The 22,231-nt window shown below is 38.3% G+C and overlaps 1 protein-coding gene across 1 annotated transcript; it reads left to right on the forward strand.

Moving 5' to 3' along the window:
• Positions 1–5,120: 5,120 nt before the first annotated feature.
• LOC141599131 (putative alpha-mannosidase At5g13980) lies at positions 5,121–21,131 on the forward strand. The gene is made up of 29 exons (XM_074419053.1): positions 5,121–5,676; positions 5,811–5,894; positions 8,207–8,295; positions 9,155–9,329; positions 9,468–9,587; positions 9,684–9,770; positions 9,908–9,979; positions 10,550–10,663; positions 11,023–11,123; positions 11,242–11,335; positions 11,425–11,592; positions 11,696–11,785; positions 12,530–12,595; positions 12,680–12,736; positions 13,184–13,397; positions 13,488–13,624; positions 14,089–14,148; positions 14,244–14,309; positions 14,402–14,473; positions 15,550–15,597; positions 15,886–16,005; positions 16,251–16,316; positions 16,521–16,633; positions 16,766–16,847; positions 18,323–18,433; positions 18,519–18,614; positions 18,731–18,778; positions 19,060–19,128; positions 20,664–21,131. Exons 1-29 carry the CDS (start codon positions 5,464–5,466, stop codon positions 20,892–20,894), a joined length of 3,063 nt encoding a protein of 1,020 aa, XP_074275154.1. The 5' UTR covers positions 5,121–5,463; the 3' UTR covers positions 20,895–21,131.
• The last annotated feature ends 1,100 nt before the right edge of the window (positions 21,132–22,231 follow it).

The following is a 22,231-nucleotide window of genomic DNA, read 5'->3' on the forward strand; positions in this document are numbered from 1 at the left end:
CCAGTTCGGTGTTCAGCTCACGGATTTGCTGAACCTTAGCGTCGAATCTCTTGACGTAGCTCTGGAGGGACTCGTCCTCCCCCTGTCGGATAGTCAGGAGATCCGAGGTTTCCACGGCCCTTCGCTTGTTGCAAGCGTACTGGGCTAAGAAATTGTCCCTTAGTTCGGCATAACAGTACACCGAACCATTGGGTAGCCCCTTGTACCAACTCTCAGCCATCCCATGCAGGGTCGTCGGGAAGACTCGGCACCACACCTCATCGGGTTGCTCCCACACCGACATGTACGACTCGAAAGCCTCGGAATGGTCGGTCGGGTCGCTATCCCCTTTGTATGATATGGGCGGCAGCTTCAGCTTGGTTGGCACCGGGACTTCGAGGACATAGGCATTGAGGGGCTGTCTGACCACGTGCCGAATGACACGTGGCGATCGGCTCCTCGCTTTCCTAGTCCGGCTTCTCTCCCCGTGGCGGGAAGGGCTTCTCGTTGTCCGACTTTGGAGAGCCGGACTTCTTTCTTCATTTCTTCGGGGGTGGCCTCGTTGGTGCCGCGGCGACGCTGTCCTCCCGCGAGTGGGGGAAGGACTTTTGTCTGCAACTAGCACCACGGGCACCGCCGGCGTCCTTGCATGCCCAGCTCCTTGTAATACTCCGGTCAAGTTGTTCGGAGTCACTTTGTGGGCCCTGATTGCCAGTGGAGGCGCTGCCGCCCCTATCGCCGTGACAGGGGTAACCGGCGTACCACCCATCAGGTCCAGGAATAGCTTCAGTTTAGCTGCATCGACCACATGTCCCATGACAGTGACCTGGCCGGCGGGCAGCGGTGTTTCTGGCTCTCTTGGCATCCCGTACTTCACCGGCTCGGTGACCCGGCCGGTGGGGGACTGCCCGATCTCAGAATTTGGGAAAGTCTCATCCTGGTAGAATGCGGTTTCGTCACTTACAATTACTTCTTGTTGTTTTGACATCTTCTTAGCTGTTTAAATGGTTTTTTCTTGGTTGTTTTTTTTTTGTAAGGGAGGTGACTAGCTTTTAGTATCTTTCCCCACAGACGGCGCCAATTGTTCCGAGTGTAATTTCGGAGCAGTGTTTTGTGACCACGTAAGCTTGTGGAATGATGTCGTTTGCTTATCTCTTCCTTTCGCTCTCTCCTGTAAAGATGAACAAACTGAGGGCTCGGCTTGGTACCCAGCGTACTCACTCCGACGCTCAAGTCAGTAAACTTAAAGAGATTAAGCTGTGTGTTACTTGGCGAAATATATTGTAGAGAGATGAGGGAGTTTATACCAGATTAGTGAATTGTGAGATGAATTGTGGATTATTAGATAGTTTTCGGATCCTTTTCTCAATGAGGATTGAGGAGTATTTATAGACTTTCACCTTTTGTCACGTAGTGGCCAAGTGGCCAAGTGGCAGAGCAGGTGGAAAGACTGTTCTACCCTCGGCCGAGGGACCCATGGCAGGGCGGCTGGCCTGGTTGACTCCATGCCGAGGGGACTGGATGTGAGTACGCGGATTATGCCTCCCGGCTGGCGAAGTTGCCTAGCCGAGACCCAAGTGACAGGCCGACAGGCTGCGTCGGTTAGGCTGTCTAATACGTTGACTTGTTGTCCTTTGGCTTTGACCTTGCTCAATATGTTGACTCGGTCAGCGGGTGCAGAATATGCCCCATCACATGGATTTACATGCATAAAGATATGGATTAAAATGAAAATGCAAAATAAAATCTTATGCAAAGTCAAGCCCAAGAAATTAAGTCCAAATAGGTGGAAGCTTAGGATGCTAGAATACATTAGATGTCATACTTTAAGATCATTATCGGATGATTAAACAAGGCATTAAACATCAACATTGGATACTATGTGCATTAACTAGAGGAATTAAGAAGACGGAGCCAAATCGCCACGACCCCGTCGAGGTTACCTCTTTTTATGATGTTTACGTTACTCCCTTCACCCCTATATAAAGGGTGTTGATCCGGGACCTAAAACACACTTCTTACACACCTTCTACACCACTTTCATTCTCTCATTTCAGTTCTTAGTTTAGGTTAGATTAGATTTCCCTTTAGCATTTCCATTATGTTATAAACAATTTTATTCAAGTTATATACAATTTACATTTCAAGTTATTTCCATTTGTTCTATCTTGTTCTTCATTTTCAAGTCAATTCCCAATTGTTAAGGTAATCTTATTTCCAATATTGTTTTGTTATTCATTTGCCATTTACATCACTAGTTAGTATGTTTATCTTTACCATTTCATATGTCATTAGATTAGTTTTCATTATGCATAAGTAATTCAATTGTCTAGGGAATAAGAGAAACCATGCATAAGTAGTTCTTGCAATTGTTAAACTAGGATGTTATAATATCATTTCATTGTTTTTATCACATGTTTGTATTGTCACGATTAATCTTTGTTTAATGATCATAATCATTGATTAAGTTTGTTAATTCGTTCTATAAGTCGAGAGGCACGGAATCGGATTAGACTAAGTATGTGTAGTAGGACGACCTAGTCATAAACGAGAGTTTTTCTAGGACCCGGTCTATGGTTGACGCTAATATCAAGAGGTGAGTGTCTCTAAGCCTACACAATTAGCGATTTATCAACTCCTATGTTTAATTTGAGCATTTACATAATTTGCATGTGTGACCCGAACTCTCTAGACTATTTCTTTATCATTATTGTTTTCTTCCATTATCCAACCAACCAATCATACGATAATCGACTCAAGATAAAATTCAGTCCATAACAACTAATTAACAACTACCGTCTCTCTGTGGATTCGACCCCTACGTACTACATTCATTTGTGTTTAGGGTATTTATTTTTGCATAGGTGTGCGATAGCCTATTAACGTGTCGGACACTTATAAAGCAATGCCTAACTTTCTTCTTTATTTGGGCACGTGTCCGACATGTATCCATGGTATTTGGACACACTTTCAAATGGAATCAAGTTGAATATAAGGTGATGGTGTGAGTTGTTTTATAGTGAAATTTGGTGGGGAAATAAGTTGACTTGGGGACAAATAGTAAGGAGATGTTGAAAAAAATTGATTATAAATTTGGCTACTTTAGTTTTGGAAATGATAATGAATTATAATAAATGTTAAGTTTTACCTCCAATTATTTTAATTTATTATCAAATACTTTTTCAAAAATGAAATCCTACATATATAACTATAAGTTATACTCCCCCCATACTACACCAATGGTAACATTGACTTTTCACACTTGTCGAGAAACGTTTTGCAACGTGAATATCTTTAGTTACACATTATTAAAAATTATAAAAATTTGATATTCTTATAACATTCATGACGATAAATCAAACAAAATCTCACATGACTATATTTTGTCTTATAGATTATGAATAATATCGAAGATTCCCTACGACCATGAATAGTGCCAAAATTCGCAATGTTGCCATTGGTGTGGTATGGAGGAAGTATATTTTATTATTAAATTTAAATAACGTGTCCCATGTCCTAAATTTATTGGGTGTCACATGTCCGTTTCGTGTCTTTATCTGTATCCATGTCCATTTCGGTGCTACCTAAACTACCTACATATATGTTGCTTTATTAATCAAAATACATAAGCTGTCATAACTTATAAGTAGGGATGACAATGGGTCGGGTCCACCCGGACCCGAGATTTTCTCTTTGGACCCGTACGGCCGTACCCGACCCAGACCCGCAAGGGTCTAATATTTGAGGACCCATACCCGGACCCTATGGGTAAGGGTCGGGCCCGGGTCTACCCGCGGGTCTGAGTTTCAGCCACTTTAATAACATGATTAACAGCTATGGGGTCTATAATATGAAAAAAAAAATTCATACTACTTTAACATTATGAGTTTATTAATCTCTATTGTACACTACCAAATCCAATATACATATCAAAGAGATTAAGAAAGATAAAGAAAACCTAAATTAATTTTACCTCCAAATACATGTGAAAGAATCAAACTCGGAACCCTAAAACCAATACCGTACTTGATAGCCGTCTCCATCTGACCGTCGTTGACTGCCGTCAATTGTGATTGTCGGTCGCCACCTATTAGAGAGGTGGTTGTTAATCGCGTATCAGTGCTGTGGTGGTGGTTTCCTTTTGTCAGTGGTGGAGTGGTGGTATTGTTGGTTTCCTTGTGTCAGTGGTGGAGTGGTGGTATTGTCAGAAGAGTTTGGTTGAGTTTTATCACTTTACGGGATGAAGGAAGAGAAATAGACTTTAGTTGCTTTGGTTTCTACGGTCTGCCAGTATGAATTCAGAAAAGTTGTGATTTTGATTTTTTTTTTTTTTTTAATAAAGGGTCTAAGGGTCGGGTATGGGTCTCATAACTTAGACCCGGACCCGGACCCGAAATATTTTCTTAAGACCCATACCCGATCCATACCGATTGGGTCTGAAAATATGAAACCCATACCCGACCCATTAGGGTCTAACCCTTAGGATGTGGGTCGGGTCCCCGACCCATTGCCATCCCTACTCATAAGGCCATTTATACGTTGTAAAACAATTTTACAATAGATCAAACGTCTTCTAAAGTTAATGCCATGTGCCCTACATTTTTGTAAACGAACCATTATTTGAGCTTTACTTCTTACTATAATAAACTTATTCAATATAAATAAATTGAATAATGGCAAAATAAGAAACCTTATCCTAACCTAGACATTTAACTTGTAATTTTTTTTGGTAAAAAATCAAATTATAAAAATAGTTTTATAAATTCGTCTTAAACAATAAAACAGGTGAAATATATAGATGAGACTAAAAAAATAACAGTCTTATACCATGTAATTATATGGAACATAATATTTGAACAATTTTAAATTCACAAATTTTCAATTTAGACGGATACTACTGTCTAAAGCTGTAGACGGATAATGTCCTTTTTATAAAATGAGAGCGGATAGTGCAAGTAGATGAGAAATGGATAATGCATATTGTGAGAGAGTCACTATCCATCTACAGCTTTAGACGGATATTGTCCGACTATAATAAGACATACTGTTTTACATTTAAGACGGATATGATCCGTTTTAAGGTTAACCAACGGACATTATTAATCTCAATAATTTAAGGAGCATAATCCAACGGAAAATCTAGTGTGAAGATGTCCATCATTTGTCACTTCCTTTCTCACACGTTTTTTTCGCAAAAAAACATGGAAATCACCATTCACCACTATACTATTCCCCCCACACAGAGAAAACGATGCGTCTACCCACGCATGCAAACCAAAACGATGCGTATTAACCTCCATTCCAAATAACGATCATACAGCAGTCACTATCACCATTCACTAAGTTAACTGACTCTTTGCTTTAAAGCTTCATCCCCAAAAATGTCACTCAATCTTCTCATTCCTCACTCTACTCTTCTACTTAACCCAAATTTCATGATTATCTCTTTCATTCAATTAATTAATCTTAATCAATCACTCAATTATGGCTACGGCGGCGGTTGCGGCGTCGATGACGGCGGTGATTGCGGTGGTGTTAATGCTGGCTGTCGTCGATGCTAGGGTTACGGTGTATAATACGACGGGGAAGTTAGTTACTGGAAAATTGAATGTTCATTTAGTTCCTCATAGTCATGATGATGTTGGTTGGCTTAAAACCTTTTACCAATACTACGTCGGCGCTTACAACTCTATTCAGGTTTAATTACATTTTGTTGATTGATTAAATCTTGTATATTGTCGAGTATTTGATTAAGTTTTTTTTAGACAAAGGTAGTATTTGATTAAGTTAATGTTAATGTAATGTTGATGTTGATGCATGTGTTTGTGTAGGCAGCATGTGTTCAGAATATACTCGACTCGTTGATGCCGGCGTTACTTGCTGATCGTAATCGCAAGTTTATCTATGTTGAACAGGTGATTTTCTGGTTTTTTTGGACGTTGAAATGTCTTATCTACCAAAAGAATACGTGATTTCTATTATTTTTCCGAAAAAAAACATATTCTCAAAAAAAAAAATAAAAAATAATAATAATAATAATAATAATAATGATAATTATGTTCATTTACTAAAAAGTAAAGGTACCGGGACACGGGATTTTGGTGCACATGACAAAGTGCAATGATAGTTCTTAAAATAAAGTTTTTCATTCCATGGCATATTTTGACAAATCCACAAACTTCAAACTTTTAATGGTAATAAATACAATCAAAATAAAGATATATATTTATTGGTCAATTTCTTTGGTTTTTGGGACAAACTAGTTCAAATCAAGTTTGTCAAATGAAGAACCCAAGAACAAAAACTTTTTGTCACAATGGACAAACTCACCTAACTAAAGTTCTTGTGACAAAACCCAGAGCAAAAACTACCCATTACTATTGTTACCAGCTTTAATCTGATACCGTAGGGCCCACCTTCTTAGAGCAATTGCAATGAAAGAACTTCATTCCCAAGTCATTTTTTTACTAATTACTAAATTTAAGAACTTTACCCTACGATGGAAGAACTTTTTCTTAATTCTTAATTAAGACCCACTATTAATTATCTTACTCCATCAACCTATTTAATATTTTGGAAACTAACAAAGAAGTTCTTATTTTAATAAATGCAATGACTCTTGCAATGAGAAGAACTTTATTCTAAAAGTTCTTATTGACAAACTCAAGTAAAAAACTTTCCATTGCAATTGCTCTTAGTTCAAATGCAAAGAAATTGTGTGTCCCCGTACCTTTATCTCGTGAATTTATCAAGGATGTAAAATTAGATATTCGTTTTTTCGATGAAGTGAATTAAACATTACTATCGTGAAGCCAACAAAGTTGCCGACTTCATGACTTCTATTGGACATGAATGTCCAACTCTTTCGAGGTGGTTTGAAAGTTGGGGCTTCAACTTACCTCTCTCATTCGAAAGGATGAGATATGTTGGTCATACCCTAGACATACCAAGCTAGTCATTTATCATCCTATGACATAAGAAATCTATTAGGCTCAATATCCATCTTTGGACGTGCTAATTTGGCAAGGAATCGATAAATTTTCCGTCAAATTTTTTTTAGCCCATATATATCAATAAATATTAGGATCAAGATGGATACTGAGCCTACTGGAGCACTTATATCATGAGATAATAAATGACAAGTTTGGTTACGCGTTTAAGTCGTTACCTAACGCCTAAAACTGAGTAATTGATGAAAAATAAAGTTTAGGGGTAAACTTAGTGATAATAACAATTAAGGGTATCATGTATGGTTCTAAAAACCTGATTTGTAAATATTCAAAGTACCATGTAGAAAGTCGAAAAATTAAGGTGTAGAATATCCCTAATTTCCACCTGGTAAAACAACTTTACCAAATCAATCAATTTCATCAATTCTATATAATGATCTCTCTATGAAATAAGTTTCTAATTCGCTAATTTCGAATTATCGATCAAGTTGAGGGCTTTTTATGGTTTTGTAAGAATTTTTTAGTTTTATTGATGGTTTGTGGTATTTCGGGGTTGTTGGGTGGTGTTAGGATGGCGGCGAGGGTGAACAATGGGATGACGATGATCGGCGAGGGAGACAACCCGAAATAGACAGCGGTGGTGGGAGAGGAAGGTGGACCGTGAGGGAGGGGTGTGACGGAGAGATCGGTGGTCAACTGTTCCGGCATGGTTGGTCTGACTAAGGTGGCAGAATGCGTGGCGGCCGCTCGACGTTCAAAGATTCGGCGGTGGGCTGGGCTGAGCTGCGGTGGTGTTTAGTGGTGGTTGGCTAGGTGGTGGCCGGTGGGGTGTAATGTACTGTACAAAGTGTGTGGTTGTTTTTTCTCTTTTTTTTTCCATTTTTTCTTTTGAACGCAGTACACGAGTAGTGAATGAGATTGTGATAGGGGTAAAATTGTTAAAAGTGTAGTGTAATGAGTAAAATGTGTATTGTTAAAATTTTAAGAGCCATTCATATATAAGAATGAAAATAATAGGTGTATATGCATTTTAAACACGACGACACAACGGTAATGAATACTTACAATATAGGGCTTGTCTGAAATCCATGGAATAATTTGGGGGTAAAATTTAATTGGGTGATAATTATCGGGGAAGTTAATTACTTGGTTAATGAGTTCATTGATGATAGATTTGACATAAAGGTAATAATTACTTGTGCTAAACAAATGATATTTAAGTGTTTTTTTCACTATTTATGTAATTGTTTATGAAGTTGAATAATGGTAAAATGCAGGCATTTTTTCAGAGATGGTGGAGGGAGCAAAATGAGGCAATGCAAAACATAGTCAAGGACCTGGTCAAATATGGTCAACTTGAATTCGTGTATATTTTTTTTTGGTGCTATTTATACCCATTTTACGTATAATCTGTATGATACTATGATGTTTAGGGTAAACAGAATTTAAAACCGTATTTACTTTAGGCATTGCATGTCGCTTAGCTTGACCATGCTTGTTGAATGATAATCAACCTAACTGCAATGGCTTTAGTTTTTTCTATGAAAGTAAAGAAATTTCTAGTGGCCTTATAGTCTAAAATGTTACTCCGTAATACTTAAAAGATGTCAAGTGGACTACTGGATCAGCTAATTCAGTATGTGTTAGTGTGTTACGACTATATTAGCCTTTATTCTTACGAGCTTATTCCCTTCCCCAAACACGAAATAACTTATTTAGAATGGATGGATTACATATCGAAGTTATTTAGAAATAGAGATCTGTCAGTGGGTTGAATAAATTATTTAGAATCACTTCAGAATGGACAAATGGAGGGATAACATATCGAAGGTAAATGAGTTGCTTAGAATGGATGTCAAATCTTCGATTTGGGAGTTGGTATTTTATTCTAGGACAAAGTGATATAGTAAAGGTGATATCACTTGGGGATGGACAAATGGATGGATTACATATCGAAGTTATTAAGTTACTTCGTATTAGGAAGGATGTTAAGTCTCAGCTTGTATTCCCCAAGCTTGTTTCAAACTAAACCATGCTGATTTTGTGTGCCCTGCAACTAATTAGTTGATGAAATCTCAGTTGAGTTTCTCTCACGGTTGATCTGGTGAGAATCCGAAAAATATGTTAAAAACTTCTGTTCTGGTAATTGTCTCAGAAAGTTAGACCTTTCAATTGAGACTGCATGGGGTGCGAGGATTTAATTCTTTTGCTTATTTGTTCTTCAGAAACGGGGGCATGGTCATGCATGATGAGGCAACTCCACATTATATTGACATGATTGACCAGACAACTCTTGGACACCAGTTTCTTAAGAAAGAATTTGGGGCGATACCAAGAATTGGGTGGCAAATTGACCCCTTTGGACATTCAGCTGTGCAAGCCTACTTGTTAGGAGCAGAGGTTAGCTAGTCTATACCCTACCGCTACTGTTTGCTCATGCTTGCTTGAAACCATATTCAACCGAACAGCATCAAATATTTGTGCATACCATCGTTTTAGTGTCATAATTTCTTATGAAATTTTTCTATGCTAGTGCAGGCTGGATTTGATTCTCTCTTCTTTGCAAGAATAGATTACCAGGACAGAGAGAAACGCAAAAATGATAAGAGCCTTGAATTTGTTTGGCAAGGGTCTGAAAGCTTAGGCTCAACTGCTCAGGCAAGTAACATGTTTATTTTCTTATGTTCTATTAGCCTCACACTCTCACTCTAGTTAGCCTATCAGAGCTAAGAAATTTCTAAATATCTCTTGTAGATTTTTACCGGTGCTTTTTGGGAAGGCTACTATGAACCCCCCGCTGGATTTTATTTTGAAGTCAATGATGACTCCAAAATTATTCAAGTAAACATTCTACTCTTATATATACAGTCAATATGGTACTTCGTTTGATCCGGGAAGAAAAAGAATCGATCTGCTCCTGTATGTACATCCAATATTGTGTGGTTGAATATCTGACATACTCTTATATTATTTTGAAGGATGACCCTGACTTCTCTGACTACAATGTTCAAGAACGAGTTAATGACTTCATTGATGCTGCTTTATCTCAGGTAAATATTGATGCTCAACTCATATGTATTGATTTAGTTAAAGTTCTCTGTCATAACACATACAGCTGTTCGCCTTCTGCTCATCGCCACTCAAAAATATCTTCACATGAAGCTCAGACGCTCAGTGGGTTTTAGTGATATCGCTAATGAGAGAGAAAACTATTAGATAAAGAGACTGTCCTATTGTGATAACAGTCGATAGTTCATCTACATGCTTCTTTTATTATTGATGGATAAACATGTTTTTTACTTTTGTGCATGACTTTTCTCGACAATGGGCGCATTGTGTGCGTAAGATAATTAGATAAATGTGCATGGTGAGGGCATTGTTGTCGTAGACTTGTAGTGTACACTGTGTATCAGTGCAAGTGCTATACTAGTTCTTGCAAATAAGTTTTTACTGTTGGGTTTTTCTCTCACAAAGATGCATGTATTGCACAGTCTCTCTATGTCACTCACATGTCACCACTCCCCAAACAAAAAATTAAATGTTTTTTTTTTGGATGAGTGGGGGCTCGCTATTCAGTTTTCAAGAAGCTGAAGCTGATATTGGCTTTTGCACATTTCCAGGCAAATGTTACTAGGACAAATCATATAATGTGGACGATGGGAACGGATTTTAAGTACCAGTATGCAGAGACGTGGTTTCGGGAGATGGACAAGTTGATTCATTATGTTAACTTGGTAATCATTACTCTGGCTACTTCGCTCATTATTTCTGAGCACATTGTAGTTCTTCTACTGGTGGTTTTTGTTTGTTTGTTTGTGAATTCTTTACTCATGCGAGTTTTTAAACCTATTATGTAGCCGTGATGTAGCCGACCTAATTCTATTCCTGGTATAGTCGTTGGTTAATGGATGATAGTCTGACTAATCAACTTCGGAGTATTATCTTCAGTAGTCAAGACATTTTTTAATGATTAGTGCTTTGCTATTGTTTATTGCCGGCTCTAACCACAGTTCATTTATTAGCATGGCATATCGGTTTTTGATGGATTTTAAAAACATGGATTCCCTCATTCATTTCTTATAACTGCTTTCAGGATGGACGTGTCAATGCACTATATTCAACTCCATCTATATATACTGATGCAAAATATGCCGCCAATGAAGCTTGGCCAATAAAAACTGATGACTTTTTCCCGTACGTAGGAAATGTTAACGTGCTCACAGTATATTCACATCTTGTTATATTACAGTTATTTCCTTTTTTTTGGGTCCTAATTAGGTAACTATACTATAAAAATTCTTTATGGCAACAGATATGCAGATCATATCAATGCATACTGGACTGGATACTATACTAGCAGACCTGCATTGAAGCGATATGTTAGAGAGATGAGTGCATACTATCTGGTATGTTCTCTGTTTTGCAGCTTTTGACATGTCAACCCATTGGCAGTTGTCATATAACCTCTATAGTTAACTGTTTAATGACAATTCAGGCAGCCAGACAACTTGAATATTTTGTTGGAAAGAGTAATTTGGGCCACAGTACAGATGCACTAGCGGACGCTTTAGCTATTGCTCAACATCATGATGCTGTCACTGGTACAGAAAAGCAACATGTGGCTAATGATTATGCAAAGAGACTTTCAATGGGTTACAAAGAGGTTCTTATCAATTGTTGCCACCCTTCATATAGTTTTTCTTGGTTTTATTGGACTTTCAAGCTTTCAGCCAACTTGTTATGATTTTGCCTCTCTTAATGTCTAGGCTGAGGCATTGGTTGCATCATCCATTGATTGTTTGACTCAATCATCACCAGCAACTGGTTGTCTGAACCTGACTACAAAGTTTCAGCAGGCAAGAGATTAAAAGCTTGTTCACTGTTTGGTCATTTGTACTATGGAGTATATCTTATTATAGTATTGAAGTCAAATTTTGCAGCACTAGATCTCTGCAAAGACTTTAATGACTCCTCATTTTTTTTCCCGGCCTCTTGCTCTCTCCTAAGTTTAACACTATAACTCTACAATTGAAATACTGCATTATTTTTGAAGTTTAATATGGTTACTTTTTCTTCTGTTATATCAATTTTTTGCCAGTCTCATACCATTAGATTTGTTTCATATTTCGAATGGAGCCAAGAACTCATTACTCTTTGGTTTTTGATTATGATGGAATAAAACAAAATGGCTCCTAAAGTGGCTGCACTTCTTTTTCTTGTGAAGTAGCGGTCCTCAAATGTAGTTCTTGACGCAATTTTCATACTGGGTCATTCGGAAACAACCTCTTGGTGTTGCTAACACAAGGGTAAGGCTGCGTACATCCGGTTGCCCGACTTCAAATAGATGTCAAATAAACAAAGCTTTTCCACGCAAATTCAATAGGAATCCTAGAAAAATATATATGAGGTGTTACGAATATATACAAAGTGCATAGGTATTCTGTACTATTAATTTTCTGCTTTGGAAGATATGAAAAATACTACAGAGACCTCAGTCACCATCTTTAGTCTAATACTAATGTTGGTGACAGATATCAATTTAATAGGAGATTGATTACTTTTCTCATCTCTATTCTACCTACATTTCTTCATTTGTGCAGTGTCCGCTCATGAATATAAGTTACTGTCCAGCGTCAGAGATTGACCTCGCTCGTGGGAAAAACTTGGTATAGAGGAGTTCTGCTTCACATACAGTATATATCTGTTCAGATTTTTTTTAAAATCATCTCATTACGGCAAGTCTTTTGCAGATTGTGGTTGTCTATAATCCTCTTGCATGGCAGAGAGAAGATATTATTCGATTTCCTGTAAGCACCGAATTGAATGTACTTTTCTTGGAAGGACAATTTTTTCATTGTTGGCCGTTAGATTCTACGGGCTATGTCACTAATGCTTCATTAAAGTATTTGTAGCACATAGTGAAGCTAGTATTGGTGATTCAGAAATAGTCTCAGTCTATCTATGTTTTCAACATAAGTTAAGTCTTTGCACATCCAACCCCCTAATCTTTTCATCGTCAAGGACCTAATGCCTTTGAGGTGCTAGCACAAATGTTGTCTTATGGAAATTATTTGTGAGAGTTCGTATATTTCGTACTGGATTATTCTTCTGAAAGATTGTTCAGACAGCACGTATGAATTTTTTTTTTAAATTCTACTTTATTTCAGAGCTGAGTAGTTAAAAGGCTTCATATTTGTATATATTGTGCATTTAACTTCTGTGAACCCAATTTAAGATGATGAGACCTGCTGCAGGTCATCTCTGAAAATGTTATGGTTCGTGATTACGAAGGAAAGGAAATTGAGTCACAATTACTTCCTATATCTGATGTTCAATTGAGCATGAGAGACTTTCACGTTCCCTCATACTTGGGGGTTCCAGCAAAAGATACACCTAAGTACTGGCTTGCATTTTCAGCATCTGTACCACCACTTGGTTTTAGTACTTTTACCATATCTCCCGTCAAAGGCAAGATAAACATTTCTTTTAATTTGTCTTTAAAAAGCGCATATGGAAGCTTGATAATTAGCATTCTAATTCTCAATGTGTTGCACGCAGGCACCAAATTGGCAAGATCATCAGTCCACAGATACCAAGAGCATGATAAATCTACCTTTGCTGTTGGCCCAGGCGCATTGAAACTTACTTTCTCTAAGAATGGGAAGCTAACTTATCACAATAATAGAAGAAATATGGTAAAACTATCTTACACTAACTTCTTATAAAACCACTTTACCTTCAAGTCACCCCTTGTATATTAAATATGATCAGTGATCATTTTATCATCAACGATGATCCTTATTAATCCATTCGATTCACTACTAATTAGTATTAGAAATATCATTACTTATGTTTTTTTCTTTTATTTACTCCTCAAGGAGGGGTAGTATTACATTCATCCTTGAAGTAAGTATTGATATTTCTAATCCAGCTTCACAATTCTTGGATAAATACGAAAGTGGAAGAAATATATGAAATCTGGGGGAGTACTTTGTAACCTGTTTTAATATTATTAGTGTAAGTGACCCTTCTAGTCGTGATGCAATTTACATCAACTTATTGTAAAATCATTTTAAGAAGTGGTATTAACGTCTTATTTTGGTCTCTATAATAATTTCACATTCAGTGTTTCTAACATCCTCTATCTTTCCATATGAAGGATACAAAATCTATAAATGTGTCCTACAGTTACTATGAAGGATATACTGGAGATGATCAGGTAAGTCCTGCAGCTTTTATTAGCAAGGCATTATCTCTGCTAGATTTCGCAGTTCCAGTTAGAAAGTAAACTTCTTTTCATATGGATTATTACAGGCATCTGGGGCATATGTATTTCGGCCAAATGACGATGATGCACATGACATAGATCCAGAGGAAATGGTATTGATTGATGTTAACACACTAAATGTTAGTTAAGCTGCAATATCATAAAAAAGTTTTTTGACATTAGCACTCTGGTTGTTGCCATGAAGGTTGCATCAACTGTTTTGCGAGGTCCTCTGATAGATGAAGTGCATCAACGGATCAATTCATGGTTAAATCAGGTGCTTCCGGCAACAGCTATTTATTTTTCTTTCTCATTTTTCGTCGCTATACAGTCAGACATGCCTGAGTGGCCGAGTTATAGGATGAGCAACTGACAACCCACAAGAATAGTAATGAAAAGACATGAGACTTCCTGTAACATCCCTGGATTTTCCGACCACAAAATAATAAACAAATACAGAAAATCCAACAACGTCACTCCGCACTTAGCTGTAGAACCAACCTCAAGGTAGATATAGAGACAATATATATGAGTAGATGTCAAAAACGTTAAAACAATTATGTTTCAGTGGAAGTCTTTACTTCTCACAAAATTTAAAACAGAGTTATTAAGTCCGAAACTAGTAGATCTAAATAATTAAAATAACAAGTTCTAAATAAATTCAAATTGAGTTCATTGTTCAAAATCCTTCCTCGCTCGTACTACTCCCCGGAACCAATATGCACCCATGCAGCATTCAAGTGTACACTTATCAACTCTATCAAAAATCACGAATAGGTACAAGTTCCAGAGGGGGAACAACCCAAAACAAAAAGGATGTCAGCACAGAGGTGAGTAAGGAGTTAAGGAAACAAGAAATAATGATAATTTAAAACGATATTATAAATTAACAAAGCTCCAAAACCAGAGTGGAAACAGAATTATATTCCAAAACAATTCCAAAACCAGTATTGATGTAAATCCAATAACAATAATCAAACCATTCAAAATCCATATTTTTCACCATGTGTGCCAATGTCCTACCCTTGCACGGTCTAGAGGTATATATATATATATGTGCTAAGTTAGTGCGCACCCCTCACGTTTGGACAATCAGTAGGATGAGGCTGTCAAAGGAGAAAGTCTAACTACCTAGCGAGTGGGGGTCGGACAATCCCCACCCAAATGGAACTCGGGCCTTTTCCACATTTGTCAAATCTTGATATGATTTTTTCTTAGCTAAATGTCTTGTTTTTTTTTTTTTTTTTTTTTTTTTAACTATGTGACGTACTGTATCTCACATACTAGTTTCTTCTGTTTTAGCTCCTCGTCTGAAGTTGTCTAATGATGTAGTTTCTTGCAATTTTGCTTTAGATAACAAGAGTTTACAAGGACAAGGAGCATGTTGAAGTTGAATATGTGGTGAGCTAAACAGCCGCCTCTTCCTTCTTGAGTTAGTTTTGTATTGGGAGAAATAATACTCAACACAAAAAATGTATCTCTATTTGTATGAAATATCCTGGTAGGGTGGTGTATCATTCGTATATCTAAGCCATTTGCTTTTGTTTACTGTTATGGATGATTACCCCAGATAGTGAACTGTGCTATCTGAGTAAATTATTCCTCAAATGAAGTTTACGAAAATGAAGTCTCTTATTGCTCTGTACATCAATGTTGATGGTACTCTTATGGACAATCCTTTGTTATCAGGTTGGGCCTATACCTGTTGATGATTGGGTTGGTAAAGAAGTTGTGGCAAAATTCACAAGTGATTTATTGTCAAATAAAATATTCTACACGGATTCAAATGGACGTGATTTCATCAAAAGGGTATGATGTTCAAGTGCTCTGGCTCCATTTGTGTTGATATCCTACTTTCTTGCATATATGCATTATTGTGCATCTGGTGGTAAAGCCAGTAAGGCAGATGTACTCACACGGGTACAGTTGCATACATTTGATCCCCCTTATCCTATCATAGATGGTTAGATGGAGCCTTTGAGGCATTTATGTAATGTTATTGTGCAAAAAACTGTGTTCATGATATGGAAGAATGACTTCTCACTTATTTACAGATGCGAGATTATAGATCAGACTGGGATCTGCAAGTGAACCAACCTGTTGCCGGGAATTATTATCCTGTATGTTTTTGCGGCCAACTTTCAGATTTCCAGCTTTTACCCTTGTTTTTAGTTCATCTTTCTCTATTGCATACAAAGTCCTAACATCTTTGGATCTTGCTGCATTGAACTTTTCCATAATGACGAGGAGCTGGTCATCTAACAAAATCATTATTTCTCAAAGAATCTGCTAATTTCCCAATACAATCGTGCTACTTATTTCAGATTAATCTGGGGATATATCTGCACGATGATGTGAACGAATTTTCAGTCATGGTGGATAGAGCTATTGGAGGGTCTAGCATAAAGGATGGACAGATAGAGATAATGCTCCATAGGTAGCTGTTTTTTTTTTTTTTTTTTTTTTTTTTTTTTTTTAAACCTTTAAATTGAATTACATTATTGCAGATTACATGACTGGAGAGTCACTTTTTCTTTATTCGTAGTAATTTGGGTTCGTTCATGTGTAGACGGTTGCTCAGAGATGACGGCAAAGGTGTTGGTGAGGCCCTTAATGAAGAAGTTTGCACACCCGAGTGCATAGGCTTAACTGTAAGTAGCCTACTATTTTCCTTTGTTACTTGATTACAGTTGAAACTACTTGAACACCAAGGGAAATCTGTTCCAGCCCCCACCCTAAAGTGCGGCTTATTCTTCATTAGTCTTCTTTTTGCAGTTCCTTAATTTGTATGCTGTGGAGTTGCATCTTTATCGTTTGATGATTATGTACCATAAAATTTACTTGTTTACCAGATACTGTAGAACAATGAAAGTAAGATTGTATTTTGACCTTTTAGATTCATGATACGAGCTAGTGCTATGACAGAGTTAATTAAAACAAAGCAATATCCTATGGCAACATCTCCTGAGGGCTAAAGATTAAAAGGAGCGGCAGTGAAGACAGTTGTACGAAATGGACTTTGGCAAAACGCACTCTTTGATACTTGCTTTTGCAATGCGCCTCTAATACATAAATAAATTTTCAGAGATAAAACTGCATTCTTGCTGGCTTAGATCAAGTTGCTGTATATATTAATGCCTTTTACCCTTTTAGAGTTTTTGACTGTTGGAAGAGTTGCTCCTTTTCTCATCGTGAAAAATGTGAGGATCAAAGTCTCATTGACATCGTATGCAATTGAGTAATACCTCCTGACAAAAACAATTACTCCCGCCAAGTCACTCATTTCTTCCCTACATACAATATCACACAAATGGATCAGAATACCCTTAAACACACCCTACTAACAACTCAACCTCCACCACATCCTACAGCCTTATGTCAACCTTAACCTGCCCTAGCACCACCAATAACAACACCCTCTTCGCCTGAGACCACCTCAACCACCCTCTGATCCGCTCCCATCACCACCAACACCTGTCCTCTCTTAGTTATACTACCATTTTAACCTCCCCTCATCGCCACGTGACCGAACAATCACACCGCACCACGCCACCACTGACTGGCAACAATACGAGATCAAGCAAAAGGGGGAACGAAGTGAAGCGGACAGTGGCGATTTGGAGGTGGGGAATGGTTTGACGGAGTCGGGGCATATTCAATGTGAGGAGATTTTGGTGGTCAGGGTAATAGGCGTATGAAGAGGGGATTTCGGAGGTCAAGGTGAGGGATTATGAAGAGGGTAAATTAGGTGTAAGGGTAGAATAGGAAGTGTGTCATCTTTTACCCTTTCCTTATTTTTTCTGCCAAAAAGAAAAGGGAAGAAACGAGTGATTAGGAGGGAGTATACCAAGTCCAAAACAAGCTCAAAGTAGTTAATATATGCCTGGTTGTTGGCTTCCTGTTTTTGGGTAAAGGGAGCTGGGAGCCACAAGGCAGTTTTGGTGATCAAACCCAGGTCATGAGTACCACTACCACCGCTCCATGACTTTGCCGGCAACAGTTGACTTCCTATGCGCCTCCCTATTTCCTTACATGTTGGCAATTGATTACTAGTATTACTATTTACTAGTCATACACACGGACACGGTCATGATATACTAGTTTTATGTTTTGCTTCATTTCGCAGGTCCAGGGAAAGCTTTATTTCAGAATTGACCCTCTTGGAGAGGGTGCGAAATGGAGGCGTTCATTTGGTCAACAACTTTACTCTCCATTTCTCTTGGCATTCAGTGAGCAGGTGGAAAAGATAAATCTCATAATAGCAACTACTGTAATATTTTGGCCGTTGGAGTCTTATTTTAACAAACATGATGGTCTTACAGGATGATGATAAATGGCAGAATTCTCATGAACCCTCCTTTACAGCCATTGATCCATCTTACTCTTTTCCTGAAAATGTTGCTCTAATAACGCTCCAGGTAACTGGCATTTCATGTGATGTGTTATTTGGTTGTGTTTTAAGTATTTATGTTGGCAATTATGGTTTTTATTCTCCTTGCATCATTTCATTTATTAATTTACGTTTAATAAGCAGGAACTTGCTGATGGAAAAGTCTTGGTTCGGCTAGCACATCTATATGAGGTCCGTCCTTAGAATCTTGTAATCAGCTGTTTTTGCTTAGACCCGTCTCTAGTTCACCTGCATAGAGCTTTACTACCTTTTTGAGTATTCCAGTTACATTTATCTTTTGGGAGCAGAGATGTAATAGCTAGCTTTGAATATTGAATTTATCAATGTCGAGCTAGTATCATGCAGAACTTCTATGTACTTTATTTGTGTTCCTTGTCCCGTGCCTTGAGATGCTCATGCTTTATCCAATCATATGTATTAAATACCCTGTTCTTGCCTGGTTGTGACTAAAGGTTGGAGAAGATAAGGAGCTGTCAAGCATGGCAAATGTCGATCTCAAAAGACTTTTTCCGACAAAGGAGGTAAGAGATTTTGTGGCACCAGTAGGTCATGAGTAAAAATACTACAGTACAAATGTAGGACAGTCATTGGAGTAAAACTTTAGGGTTTTGACTTTTGATGTGAATTTTAAATTCGAACATAAAAGTTCACCCCAAGACCTCCAGTCTTCCCTATGTCCTATGTCCTATGTCCTATGTCCTATGTCCTGCCATAGGGCGCATGACCCACCTAGACTTGGCAACCTGGATATCCGTTGCTCCGGCTCAAGTTAAATTGGATCGTTTTCATTTGGGCGAGCGTTGAACCTTTTGGATTTAGGTTCGATTAAGTTCAAGTAGATCACTCATCTTAAACGGTTTTAGCTATTACAAGTTGGTATTAGTTCACGTCAGATGAGGTGAGATTCGAATTTTAGGTTGGAGGTGAAAAACTTGACATTGAAAATATGCAATTAAGATCCTCTCCATTTCTTTCTCTCCATTTCCTCTCACAAACCCATTTAATAATATTTTACCCTCTACACCCTATTAAACCTTTATTTCCTTGCATAAATCGTTAACCGTTCGATATTAGCAAGATGCAATCCGATCCATTGATAGGAAATGGCCTCTCCATTTCTTTCTAGGAAATGGAGAGGATCTTGACTCGAAAATATGCATCACAGTATATAAGTGTATAATTTTTTTTTTATTATTATTATGGTCAAATGGAGCAACTATTATCCAACTCATATAATAAGAGGTTATCTATATGAAAATTTTAGTCTTTTGATTTAAGTTAAACCGGTTGGATTCAATTCAGTTTCATTCGAGCTCAGGTTTACTTTGGGTATGCCAAATTTGGTCCAGTTCCGGTTCTATTCAGGTTGAATCGGGTAGTGAGTGTGATTTAAGTCGGTCATTTTAGGTATTCGATTGGATATCAATCCAAATACTTTAGATAGATTTATTGGGTTTGGGGTTTGTTTTGCCAAATCTAAACATATCCATGCCTTTTGATATACTCTAATCCAGACTGTCACTCAGATTGAGTTAGCTCAGGTCGGACAATTATGTTATGTCTTGGATACGGTCAGTTTGGTCGAATAATTTTTCAAAGTGTGGGTATATTTCCTGTATATTATCCAGGTGGGGGCATGGGTTAGTTTCATTTTGAGTCACTGATTAAGGCTTACAGGGTGGGTCAAACGGTTCTGAGCTTAGTCATTTCCGCCCTCTTTGTTATTTTTATGTAGAAAAGTGTGATTTCGAATTAGCTACTTTGTGTCATTTAGGATCAGGTAATTGTTTGGCGGGTGGTCTTGAGCCAGATCGAGTCAGGTTTTGGGTCTTACAAAGTTAGGTCAGATCAGATTTTAAGGTCAAACCTGGCTTGTCTGTTATGGTGTACTTAGGGTTTAAAATCAAGGCTTTCAAACCAGTCCAACTAAGCTTCGAGTCATGTTCAGTTCTGTTTTGGTGTAATTGGGGTATTGAATCGGAGTAGTTACTTCAATTACTTGCTGATTGTTAAGCCCCAATAAATACTCTTATTTTACTGTTTTAAATTTGACCAGATTGGCAAAGTGGTTGAGACAAGCTTATCGGCCAATCAGGAGCGGTCGGAAATGGTGAAGAAGAGATTAGTATGGAAGTCGCAAGGCGCCTCTGTTAAGGAAGACAAGGTAGTGAGGGGAGGGCCTATTGATCCGGCTCAGCTGGTTGTACAACTCGCGCCCATGGAAATCCGTACTTTGCTCATTGAATTCAACCCCATATCCCGCAAAATCTCTGACATGCGGAAATAGTTCATTGGTCGCCACCGGAAATCCTTATTTCAGTTTAGCTTTGCGGGCACACGGTGCGAATAAAGTGTCTAGATTGCACCCGTATGTTGCTTTGTACTTGTACTCTTGAGAATAAAACATGTTCAATAATTGCATTTGGGGGGCATTTGATCAACCAAAAAGGCGCAAATGTATTGAACATTATTCCTTATAATAAAAACAAGGGACTTGCTAAATCCCGTACATAACTTTACTAAATTCCGCACATTTTTTCGTCTTATTTCGAGTTTACCCCTTTCATTTCTTAACCTAATTCCTCGCTCTTACCAAATGGAGAAATCAAAAACCCAAAAAAAACCTCCAACAACGAACAACCCCTATCCCACCCCTACCACCGCCGACCACCCCTCACCGCCCCATCCCCACGCTGATCTCCCCTTCCCGCCCCCATAACCGCGCTGATCACCCTCTCTGCGCCATGTTCATTGCCTCGACTAAGCTGCAATCACCATTCGATCCAACCTGCAGTTGCGATGAAGGTGTTTGATCGACTGTGAGGCTGGGATGTAGTGACGGCGAGGGGGAGAGGTCGGCGCCGAGGGTAGGCGACCGATGCTGGTGGAAGTTGATTAGGGTTGCGGGAAGTTGATTAGGGTTGCGGGAAGACCGACTGCCGGGGTTGAGTGGGTGGGTGTTTTTTTTTTTTTTTTAAATAAAGGGCAGTGATGGAAAAAACTAGCAAAATGCGTGGGATTGTAAAATAGGGTGTTGGATAATTTACACCCTATTTACAACAAGTGGAATTACTTGTTCCTCCATCCCCATTAATAATGGGATGTGCTATTTCCTACGCAACATTTTACTAAATACTACACAAATTCTCGACTTTTTCCGCCTTTACCTCTCCCATTTCAAACACAAAAATGGGAAAAGAAAATTAACCCCTTAATCAAAAACCCCATCCCCACCCCACTTCATCGTAGTCAGGCACCACCGACCGGCGTTGACCACCGCTTCCCCACTGCGTCGTCGACGACCAACCGCATCCCCACTGTCCGCCACCGGTGTTGCTCATTCGTATTTCCGCATAATAGATCTCAAAATCATCATTGAGTAAACCACTTGTGTTTAGTATGTTTCAATGGCGATTTCCAATCAACAACAAGACAAAATTAGTAATTTCTTAATTAATAACAATACACAATTCACAAATGGAAAAATAATCGATGAAGAACAACAACTTGTGCTTGGTATGTTTCAATGGCGATTTCCGATAAGATTGTCTAAGCTATTTAGCAATGGCATTACCTAGATTAATTCACTTGCGAGCGGTGGTCGCCGTTTGTCGATGGCGACTG

Source organism: Silene latifolia, chromosome 9 (assembly GCF_048544455.1).
Source record: "Silene latifolia isolate original U9 population chromosome 9, ASM4854445v1, whole genome shotgun sequence".
NCBI classification, from domain to species: domain Eukaryota; kingdom Viridiplantae; phylum Streptophyta; class Magnoliopsida; order Caryophyllales; family Caryophyllaceae; genus Silene; species Silene latifolia.